This window comes from Galleria mellonella, unplaced genomic scaffold (assembly GCF_026898425.1).
Source record: "Galleria mellonella isolate WM207_F2 unplaced genomic scaffold, CSIRO_AGI_GalMel_v1 utg63, whole genome shotgun sequence".
Classification (NCBI taxonomy): Eukaryota; Metazoa; Arthropoda; class Insecta; order Lepidoptera; family Pyralidae; genus Galleria; species Galleria mellonella.
This window is the reverse complement of record NW_026442130.1, coordinates 11,196,372-11,208,410: the sequence shown is the minus strand read 5'-3', so window position 1 is coordinate 11,208,410 and position 12,039 is coordinate 11,196,372. Positions and strand designations below refer to the sequence as shown.

The 12,039-nt window shown below is 36.5% G+C and overlaps 1 protein-coding gene across 1 annotated transcript; it reads right to left on the bottom strand.

Moving 5' to 3' along the window:
* Positions 1-336: 336 nt before the first annotated feature.
* Positions 337-11,390, bottom strand: LOC113521663 (DNA replication licensing factor MCM4). Its single transcript, XM_026907273.3, has 17 exons — positions 11,102-11,390; positions 10,817-10,933; positions 10,219-10,382; positions 9,398-9,559; positions 9,072-9,170; positions 8,860-8,992; positions 8,272-8,514; positions 6,374-6,602; positions 5,367-5,561; positions 4,769-4,945; positions 4,452-4,539; positions 3,736-3,896; positions 3,334-3,457; positions 2,637-2,743; positions 1,984-2,118; positions 1,439-1,649; positions 337-553 (listed from the first exon to the last, which is right to left on the bottom strand). The coding sequence occupies exons 1-17, from the start codon at positions 11,232-11,234 to the stop codon at positions 458-460; spliced, it is 2,574 nt and encodes an 857-aa protein (XP_026763074.2). The 5' UTR covers positions 11,235-11,390; the 3' UTR covers positions 337-457.
* Positions 11,391-12,039: the final 649 nt, after the last annotated feature.

Genomic DNA, 12,039 nt, shown 5'->3' with positions numbered 1-12,039 from the left:
AAAAGCTACGACGGGGCAGCTGAGAAACCTACAACCAGAGGACTTTCAAGGAGCCTTCTCACAGTGGAAACGGCGTTGGCACAAGTGCATTATGTCACAGGGGGAGTACTTTGAAGGGGATAAAATTGATTTACCTGAATAATTGTAAAATAAAATTTTTAAAAAACTTTTATACGTACTTTCCGGACAAACCTCGTATATGATGCATCTTTTTTTAAATAGTACTTTCTGTAAATATTAAAAACAATTCAGGTCTAACTTATATATGTGTCTATATATAACTAAGATTTGCTGTTCTGTTCTACCCGTATAATATTCTAGAAAAAGGATTTCAGAATAAAATATGCATTTTCATTCTTATTTTTTATTAAAAACTTAGAAATACAATTATGAATATCTCACTTCACGTTCGCTTATTCTACGAGTACCTATCTCAGTAAAATAATTATGGAAATTGTTAACAAAGTCTAAGGTGTGTGTGGCTGACGATCACGACCTTCCCCTCATCCTGTAGATCTCTTAGTGCCTCGTCCAGTTGCTCACGCGACACCGTCTGATAAACGAAATTATATATTCAATTAGTGCATGTTTCGCTGGGGAGAAAAGGATTGTTAGCAATAGAGTTTGACGATTGTTAGCAATGAAGTTTGACAGCCCCATTGCTAGCAATATACTTTATTAGGTCGACCTCCACGTGGTTCCCCCTGGAAACCATCGTGAACAATTCTTGTTGAATTCGTCACGATGGGCTAATTGACCTATTTCATCCTCACCTATCATTCTTCACTGGTGCCCCGCCGGTGTATACCGATAGCGCGGTTTGGGTTACTATTCCATTATCATCCATTAAAAAAAAAGTGCATGTTTCGCTAGAAACAACAGTACAAAAGTTTATATATATCCAATACGGCGTATTACTAGTTGCGAGCAAAAATAATAAAGATTTTACAATTTATACAAGTAGTCCCAACAGGTATGCCAAAGCGAAACCTATTAATAGTATAAAACTAAACAAGTTTACGCAAAAAAGTAGACAAAATCTCAAAATATAATTAGTATCAAGTGTAAGTCGCGTATTGGGATAGGGGCAAGCGCGTTATAAAATGCAATTCAATAATATTATCTCTTTCTATTACAAAAGTTAATTGCCCAAGGATTATTTTATTTGTATCAGATTTGACAGACAATAAACAGTTTAAAATTCACATCAATAGTAAATATCATACCAGCTCTTATAGACAAACAAATTCATCGATGAAATCGTTATAGCAACGCCATGAGTTAGAATAAGACATTGTATGTTGCTTTCTCATTCTATCTCATAGACTCGCCTATCAAAGACATTTCCATTAATTGATTCGCTTGTCATTTGTCTGGAAAATCAGACCATTCAAACGGAAGTGAAACAAACAAATTGCAATAGTAATATTGTACTTACAACTTGCGCAGTGGAGTTAATTTCTTGTAGTAATTTGGAATGCGTGATCGTGTGTGGCTTGGAATATGGCTGAATGTGTTCTTTGAGTGCGGCTACCAAGTCAGCACGACGCCGCCGCGCGGCCGCTCCTAACCCCGTGGTGAGGATGCCGACATCGATACGACCAGACGCTGGGTCCGTGGCTGACTGCTTCAAAGCTTCTCGATGCAATCTATGTTGTAAATGGTTTATTGTAGAGCTATTTTTGTTGAACCATTTTGAGCCTAAAGTTTCTATGCCCTACTCAGATGTCAGTAAGGCACAGAAACTTTTGCAGATATGCAATCTAGGGAAATTGTTTTGCCAATCCTAAGAAACTCGTTAAGTCCTTTTAGAAAAATCTGTTTCCAGAAAACCTCAACAGAGAACTCATATGGATAATTATAGAAAAATTCCCTGTAACTATACTGTATATGATTACTTGGGTTTTTGGTGTGATTGTAAAAGTATTTTAAAACTTAATAGATTAATTGAAACATTAGCTTAATTAATACTTGTAAACTGACCTGGCTGCTTCATCTACATCTGATAGTTCCACTACAGGGGAAAGTCGCACTCTGGCGTGAGCTTCCGCCAGTCGGATGAGGGACTCCAGCTGACGAGGGTATGCAGATATCTGTCCACGGCCACTGCCTACGCGTCTGCGGTATAATAAATAATAAATTACATAACTTCTTCAATATTTTTTTTTTATGGGTGAAAATGGTATGGTAGCCCCGCCTGCGCTAACGGGATACGCTGGCGGAGCACCAGTGAAGGGTGATAGATGAGAATGAAAACAGGCCAGTTAGCCCATCACAATGAATTCATCAGGAATTAACCATGATAGTTTCCAGGGGAACCGCGAGGAGGTCGACCTGGTTGGGTATATTGCTAGCAATGGGATTCTCAGTCTCCATTACTAACAATCCCTTTCCCCCCACTTCTTCAATATTGATAATGTACATCTTTTAATAACTATCATACATAATAACTAATACAATAAAAGATCTCTTGCTCACATTGTCTCTTATTATTTATTTATTTCTTGTAATTTGGAGTGCTATCTCTTTGCCTACCTCACAAAGGACTTAGAAAAATACATAGTTGTTACTTTAAAAAAAAAAATACTTGTTAACTCATTCTTACTAGTTCATTATAATATTTATTTATTAATTACCTCATGTCGACATACGCGTCTATCAACCTTTGCTGCGCTGCTTCACTGAGCGTCGGTTGTACGTGCTCTTTTGCAAACGCAATGTAATCTCGCATCAGTGCCATGTCCTATAACAACATATATGAATATTATATAGTACTGTCGTTCATTCTTATTTTTCTTGCTAGATAGAGATCAGATTGTACTCGCTCTTTAAAAGAAGGGTCTAATAAGGAATTTTCCAGAAAAAAAGTTAATATTAATTAATTTAAGTTAAATAAAATCTTTGGATTTATGTATTCATATGTCATATTCGGAATTTAATAACAAGAAAATAAGATTATTTGCATTTATCTTACTATAATAATATAATAAAATTGTAATAGACAATATCTGTACATGAGAGGTATTTAAGAAAAATTGATATGAGATTAGCAATAGAAGCCGAAAGAATTTGCAAATTTTGTCCATTTATGTTTATTCCAGCAACACCCAAAAAATACTGCATTAAATTTAATGCAGTTTTCAGAGTTGTGTTCCTTTAGCTCTAACTTAAAAAGTGGTGTATGTTTTATTTTAATGCTCTATCTAGAAATGATCTATTTCATTAATTTTCTACTATTGAAATCCATGCTTACAAAGTAACGGACAAAAAGTATTAGTAGTAGTAAAGTATTAACTGCATATATTTTTTTACTTTTAGAGCATGAGACCTTACCACAACGTCTTGGTCGTCCTGTGAATCAGCCGGATCTTGGAAGTATAGTGACACAAGATGCGACGCCAAACGTCTGTCGAACACCTCGTCTTGGGGATCCAGTATCAAGAATATGAGGTCAAATCTAGAATATTTTTAAGAATTTTAAATGTAATACTCCACCATTACTATTAAAAAGGGAATTTGTACATAGTATTACAAATTACAACAAATCTTTTGTAATGTTTATTAAACAAGCTTTATGAATTTGGCTCCTTGTGGCTGTGGCCATTTTAAATGTCATTTACTTTATATTATTATCTACTCATCAAGATAATCATATGTATAGGGTACGAGCATGCCTTAACTTACTAACCCCTGGTTTACAGGTCCTACGAGATAAAACTATAATAAGATTTTCACCTGGACATAAGTGTATGTGGTAACTGGACATTCTCGACTATAGTTTTATTTTTGTTCCATTGAGATTCAGCGGGGTTGGCAGCAGCTAGTATAGAGGTGCGCGCGTTCAATTGACAGATGATGCCGGCTTTAGCAATGGATAATGTTTGTTGCTCCATCACCTGTATTAATAAACATAAAGAGATATTTAAATTGGTAGGGAAAGAATGAAATTTAAACACGATCGAGAAATTAACGCGACAGAATTACAAGTAAACAGTACCTATATATACCTCATTTTCATTGCCGATCTTTAATATGTTAACTATACGTAAGAGACGTGAAAGTTTAAAATTAATAGTAATAATATTTTTTCTTAAAATAAAATCATTTACAAGGATTGTAAATACTTTTTATATTTATGCAACTTAGAATGGTAACTAGCTTATAGCCCACCTGATGGACAGTGGCACCGTCGCCTATAGACACGAACAGCATTATAGGTATTATGCTAATCTTTAAATATGTTGTTTATTGTTGCTTGTTGGCAATTCTAAATCACAAAAAAATTGTTAGATTTTGTTATTTCAATCTAATTCACGCAGGTAGATACGACAACTTATCTGTCGATAAATTCGTTTACCATCTGTTTGATCCCCCTGGTGATGTAGTAGGTGAAGACTGAAAAAACAATAACTTTTTATTATAATTATCACATATGTTAAAAGAATACTAACTTCGTGCAAAACACTGCGAGTCGAGTCATTCATCTTGTCAAATTCATCGATGCAGCATATTCCATTATCAGCCAGTACCAAGGCACCTCTGTAATAAAATTTTTTTAAATCCTAAATTTTTTTATTTTGTCAAATGTAAATCTAATGAAAACTATAAAATGTAATGGAAACTGATAATGTAGATGTGTAAATAATACGGTGCGTACGTGCATTCGTAAGTGCGTGTGTGCGAGTGCGCGAGTGCGCGTGTGCGTGTGCACGTGCGCGCGTACGTTCGTGCGTGCGTGCGTGCGTGCGTGTGTGTGTATTGTACTAACGTTTGCAACACGAGCTGCCGTGTATCGGGATCCTTGGTGACGTAAGCGGTGAGACCGACCGCGGAGGAGCCGCGGCCGGAGGTGTATTGGGCGCGGGGAACCAATGAATGCACCCAGCGCAATAGCTGGGACTTACTCGTGCCTGGATCACCGCACAGCAATATATTGATCTCTGACCTGTCATCATGTAAGAAAAATCGTTATTACAAAGTACTTACATATTCTATTCAAAATTATAATAATTATACTATTCTGAACATGTGAATAAGAAACGTTGCAAACCCATAAAGACAACTAGAAAAGATAATGGAATGAAAAGTACAAACGAGAACATGTTCATTGGCCACAAACAAAGGGATAGCAGAATAATGAATATATTGAAGTAAGTTATAGATTTATTAGTAAATTAATAATGTCACGTGAAGTCCTTTACGAGCTAAACATAAAAGGTGAGAACACAACACATTCCCATAACTGTAGATCATCAGTCTTAGAGACATGTCGAGTGTTAATAACAGCAACAGTTGATAAATGTGTACCCTATCTGGGAGTTTAGACATAGAACATATTTCTTTTGAATTTAAACACTATAGTTTACCTGAAATGTGTTCTGCCTGCCGCATTGAAGTTCTTCTTGGTCCCGCCAAGCAGTTGCAGCAATACACCTTTCTTGATATCGAGGTTCTCGTAAATAGAAGGGGCAATAGCGCGTGCGAGTCGCTCATAACAATCCGGCTGCGCCGCTAGAGCTTTGAAGAGTTCTATGCGTTCTTGGGGGAAGCGATGCTCCTTACTAAAAACAAAAAGATACTTAACTTCTCACGCTTCAAATTAGTTTTTTATTTATAATTATGTTTAAGAAATATTTAAGTAAATATTTTGTCATAAGCATTTATGATGTGTATTATATAGTTTTATTTATAATTTATGAGACTGGTAAAATTGTCACTGTATATTAATTTTTAGCTATGCTATAAGTTTTTTTTATACAACTTAGAATGGCAAACAAGCTGACAGACCACCTAATGGAAAGTGGTAACTGTCGCCTATAGACATGAGCAGTACCATGGATATAACAGAGTATACTGTTTCGCCCATGATACTCCTATGCATTGCCATTCCTAAAGGCTCAGGTGTTATTTCTCTGTACCCTGTAAATTCGCGTATTGTATGGTGACCCCCGTCTGCGCTATAGGTATCCACTGGCGGGGGACCAGTGACAGATGACTGATGAGGATAAAAGCAGGTCAGTTAGCCTACTGACGAATTCAACTAGAATTAACCACGATAGATTTCAGGTGGAGGTCAACCTAACAGGGTATATTGCTAGTAATAGAGCTATTACTAACAATCTCTTTTCCCCCGGAGAGTATTACTGGAACGTAGGTCGCTGAGCCAAGTGTAGGTAAGGCCGGTGATTGGGACGACTGCAAATCGCGAGCCCCAGTCATCGGCACACGGCGTTGAGAGGAAAATACCGAGGTGGTTCTTAGTGGATAAAAATCCCACAGTACCCACCGTCATCCCGCTGGCGGTGGGTCTCTTTCTGAAGATTTTCCCCTCGATAAAAAAAAAGGTTAAGGCGTGTGTAGGCGGGGCGCTCACCCGTCGTCGTAGTGGTGCAGGCGGTGGGGCGCGGCGCGGCGGTAGTGCAGCGCGTCGAGATGCGTGCGGTGCAGCGCGCGCAGCGTGGCGCGGCGCGGGTGCAGCGCGGCGGGCGCGGCGCGGAACACGCCCGTCACGCACACGCGCTCGCCCGCGCCCGCCGCCTCCACCAGCGCGCCGTGGCTCAGCACGCTCACCGTGGCCGGCGTGCGCCCCGCCGGCATGTCGTCTGCGCGCACACACACACACACACACACTACATTAAATTTTTTTTAATGGATGATAATGAAATGGTAACCCGCCCGCGCTATCGGTATACGCCAGCGGGGCACAGTGAAGGATGATAGGTGAGGATGAAGCAAGTCAGCCCATCATGACGTATTCAACAAGAATTGTTCACGATGATTTCCAGGAGGAACCACGTGGAGGTCGACCTAATAGGGCATATTGCCAGCAATGGGGTTGTCAAACTCCATTGCTAACAATCCCTTTCTCATGTTAAGGAGGTTAGGGATTGTTAGTAATGGGGAGGTAGAGAAACTATCGTGACTAATTTATCATTGAATTCGTCACATTGGGCTAACTGACCTGCCTTTTCATCGTCACCTATCACCTCTCACTGGTACCCCACCAGTGTAAACCGATAGCGCAGGTGGGATTACCATGCCATTTTCACCCATAAAAAAATCCCTCTATGTAATTCCTGTAGAGAGTGTACTCTCTAAGCAAATACAGCGAACGCTCTATATATAAGCAACTCATTTGAACCAAATTCAATAAAAAAAAATCTTATTGGAAAGAGTTACTTATAGAGAAAAAAGGAGTATAAAAATACTTATGTACGTCTGGAAAATATTTTTACTTATTTCTTTTACTAACTAAGCTGAGTAGAGTAAATAAAATATAAAGAATATTGCTTATAAAGAGATTGCTTATATAGAGTGTTCACTGTACAAATATAATTTTTAGTCGCGGAGGACGTAGCTCGGCGCTTGCTCCACTCACTCGACAAATAAATATATAAAAAGAAAAAAAATTCGCATAAGTGAACTGAATTTAAAGTTGTTGATTAAGATTTTGATAAGTTAATAATTTAATTGAAAAGTTTGATTTTAGACATTCAACTTTCTATATTGCAATAAAGAGTCATAATATTGTCTATGTGTGACCTCTGAGGTTCTACTTACACTTATTCAGCTCTATTCAGCTTCTGTTCATAGAAAACAACGATTTTGTATGGAGACGTGTACGCATCCATTCAACTTTTCGCGTCTATTCTGCATTCGCGGCAACTCGGTATAAAATGAGGATAAATGTGTATTTATCATGCGATTGCTATAGAGAGCGTTGAACGCGACGAAACAGCTCTTTACAGCGATGTTTCGCGACTCCTTGTCGGCAAGATGCGACCTGTATTGTTTCTGCATTAACATGATTTATTATTGCGTAATCATTATGTATGCTTGAATTAAAGAGTGCAGACGTATTTTATAGTAATTATAATTATTTTATTTTTACGAAATGTCAGCATATTCAACACCGTACGCAATAGACAAACGTTTCAACGGAAATAGCACGTTATGACGGCTTTTCTCATTCTTACGACGCCGTACGCGGCTGATAGAAGCAGAGCTGTAAAAGTGTGACCAAAATCGTTTAACAAAACGCGAATGGAGCTGAATAAGTGTGAGTAGTCCCTAAAGGTTCTCTAAAAATGTTGACATCTAACATAGCACAATATTCAAACTTCATTGATACACAAAATTAAACTTAATCTCAATTTAAAACAGTGTGTACATATATGTAATGTAAAAAAATAATAACAGTCTGAAAAGGGACTTTCTTGCTCACCTCAACAACCCTAAAATCTCCAGAGCTAGTTCAAAAAAAGTACTTACCAGGTGACTCTTGCAGCTTAACCAGTTGTTTGTCACTGAAATGTGACCGATTGTGTATAAGTTGGAAGCAATGTGCAGTGTTGCAGTGTGAGCAGTGAGCAGGCTCTGGCACACGACCGCGTTGCAGCTCCGCGACTGCGCCCGCGCCACACACCGCACACTTGAAGTACGCCTCGCGCATCTCCGGGACTATGCTCGACGTACGGATCACCATTCCGGAAATTGTTACTAGTTGGTCAATATCTGCCACAAAAAAATTATTTAAAATTATTTTAGATTATATTTCAAATCATATAAACTGTATTTCTACACATATTGCGACTGATGTGCTGCTAACATTTGTCTATTGGTAACTAGTTAATAACAGAATATGTACAAAAAAACTTCACTTACAACAAAAACAAGTAAAATACCTAGTACTTTTTTTCTTTAATTTGCTGTTTTTATATTACTTACTTCATAGAATTTATTTTTTATACAATTTTAAATGGCAAACAAGCTAACAATACACCTGATGGTAAGTAGTAACCATCACCTAAAGATATGAAGAGTAATAAACAATATTATTAGATTATGTAATAATACTACCTTCTGGGTTGAGATCTCTCATATGACGCTGCGGTGCGTTGTAAGGTCGAACTTGTATCTGATGCTCCAATACTGCCGCAGGGTATTTTTCAAAGAACAGTTCATTTACAGCTGCATCAAATGCTGGTACCACCTTAGAAAGAAAAAAATATATTTTCTTTTTTCTTGTGGAGTTAATAACAACAACAGTATGTTTTCTATTATCAAATTACCTCTTGTGGGTAAGACACAAGTTGACGATGGAGCTTGGTATCAAAGATTTTCACATGTTCACAATCAACATCTAGGAAGGGCTCTTCCAGTGTGTGAATCTAAAATAAAGAAATTACTAATATTAGTAACAATGTAATTAGTATCAAATCATCCTAAAAGTAAATTATTAAACATTTAATTAGTTACATATAAATAATATACAGAAATATACAGTCCTCTATATTACAACACTTTTATGTTTTCCTTTTTTTAAAAATCAATACTCAACAATATCTTGATTCTCATAGGACAGATTATTATAGAAATAAATATAGATAAGATTTACCTCTTCTAATTTCTGTTCATATAAAGGCTCATTTGTAACTGCAGTGGGCTCCACAAATCTCTGGATGAACTTGATGAATTTTTCACGACACTCAGTAATTGCTACATCAGTGCCCCATACAACAAGTTGAGGCTCCCCTGATGCTGCATCTGTTACCCCTTCCTGTACATGTAGGTTTATAATATTTTTAATGTTTCTCGTCTTAAATAAGTAATGACTGTATTTATTATTAAAATAAATTTGTACAGTCACAGAGTACACCTATTTATCACTTAAAATTTAGAACAACATTACTAGGTGAGCTCCACCAATAGGGAAATCCAACTAATAATAACATGTCCATATTATTTCTATAAACTAATTTATAGTTCTTAAAGCACATTAAGTCCCAAATTGAACTATTTACAAAAGCAGACCTGGCTGAAAGATTAAGTATAGCATTTCTGTATGAAGTAAAATTATGTAGGTATGTTTTTTTTAAATGGGTGATAATGGCATGGTAATCTTGTCTGCGCATGGGAGTAAGGGATTCTTAGTATATGGACTACCAGTACCATTGTTAGCAATAAACCATCGTGCCGAATTCCAGAGGTTTTCATCATGGTGGATTATCTGCTTTTTCATTCTTACCTATAATCCCTGGTGCCTCCCCAGCATATACCTTTAGAGCAGACAGGTTTTTTCTAATGAATGCTAATGGAATGGTAGCCCTGCTTGCACTAATGGTATATGTTGGCAGAGTTTATTGCTAGTAATGGGATTGGTAGCTAACATAGCGAACGATCTCTTCTGCCTCCTGTATAATTGGTTCGGTACCATACCTGTCTGGTTGGTGTTGGTGCTGGAACATTTCGACTGATACTAGGACCCCTTAGGTCAGCTCTTTGCCGAGCTGGAGTCATGACACCTCTCATGAGTGATCGAGGAGTGCTCAAGGAACTTGGTGTGCCATAATTTAGTGGTGAACTCATATCAATATCAGTGCCTGAAAAATTAGAAAAAGTAAAAATGATATATGATTTTTTAATGAATACCTACCCACTATGTTACTAGTCTATGATATTAAAAAATAATTTGTAATATATGATTATTTGCAAAATAAAGGGATTCATTCAAGTTTCATAAACTAAATGTTGACTTATACTGACCCATATTATCAGATATAAAGGGCTTTTTGCAAACTACAAATCACAAGTTAAAAATGGATACAATGTCTTTTCTTCAAATGGTGAACCCATTTATTGAAAGGAATAATACAAGATTAGCTTTTACCCGTGGATTCCTCTGTGTGACTGGGATAAATTAATTTCGTCTATAATTTTCATCATGGGAAAGTAGAATATGAAGTAAATAAATTGTAATTGTTGGCTTTTACTATTTTGCTTAATTATATACATATAATAAACTTAATTTCATTACCAATCGGACTTGATGCTAGGGCACGAGCTGGTGATGTGCTAGGAATCTGAACACCAGGGGTGCGGGGTGTACTTCTAGGTGTACGAGATGTCCCTCTAGGTGTACCTGGAGTTCCATCTGGAAATAAAATTACACAGATTATGACATTTTTTCAAACACGTTTTTGAGATACTCCTGATTTGGATATATTTTGAATAATAAAATCCAAGTCTAAACAGCTTTGGTTTGATATAGCTTACTATATAAATACAGATACAAAACTAGGATTTTTGTTATTCACTTTACCTTTAGAAGGTGTCCCTGTTGACCGTTGAGGAGTTTCCGGCACAACGATTTGTTGTGACGAACGCGTTCTACGTGAAGGTGTGGGGGCTTCTGACGATGCCCGTGAAGATGGTCGTTTAGAAGGAGTTGACATAGTTTTTAAAAATACAATAACAATTTAAAAATATAAATAATTTTATGTGTTTTATTGACTTTTACTAAGTAAAAATAACAAAGTTACAAAGTAAGTTCTGTCAATATTCCGCATTAGCGCGCGAAAGTTGACATTATTTGACAGTATTTTTTTTCTTTATACTTCGGCTTATTTGACAGTATTAATAGTATCAATTAACCACAATGGGAAAGTCAAAGGAACTAAACCATACAGCCTAATCTTCAGAAAAAAGTTTGTATATTTCTTTTTAAAAGGCCAACAGTACACCTGCAATGCCTCTAATAGTGCGGGTGCTCATGGGTGGCAGTAGTCATTCTCAGTCATTACCATCAAGTGAGCCGTACAGGAACTCAATTACCCCGTGTTATAAAAATACATGTTTTAACAAAGCAAAGTTGCCATATATTTTTTAGGATTCTTTAGGCCACAAGCCATAAATTAAAATTTTAGAATCAATGATTTTTAATTTCTTATTGCTATTTGAACCTCGCATATAAAAAGATTGATTGCTAATCCAGATTAAAAAAAAAAAAGTTATTTTGTCATTACAACAAATGTACAATTTATTTAAAAACGTAATATATTTATCAGTAGACTAAAATAAAAATGTGTATTATTTATATTACCTACATAATATATCTAAAAAAAGAAAAAGTAATTGGAAAATACTTGATGTTACATTTACAATTGGAAAAGAAAATTTACATAATCGAGCGATTCTATAAACAATATTGTAAGATTGCTCTAGCAATGTCAAATTTCTTTTTTTTTTTTTAATCATTGA

Excerpts from the sequence above, each read along its gene's own strand:
- LOC113521663 (XM_026907273.3), bottom strand. The coding sequence starts at position 11,234 with ATGTCAACTCCTTCTAAACGACCATCTTCACGGGCATCGTCAGAAGCC. Across the intron at positions 4,946-5,366 it reads GCAGGCAGAACACATTTCAG|GTCAGAGATCAATATATTGC; the intron begins GTAAACTATAGT and ends ACATGATGACAG. Across the intron at positions 3,458-3,735 it reads CCACATACACTTATGTCCAG|ATTTGACCTCATATTCTTGA; the intron begins GTGAAAATCTTA and ends AAAATATTCTAG.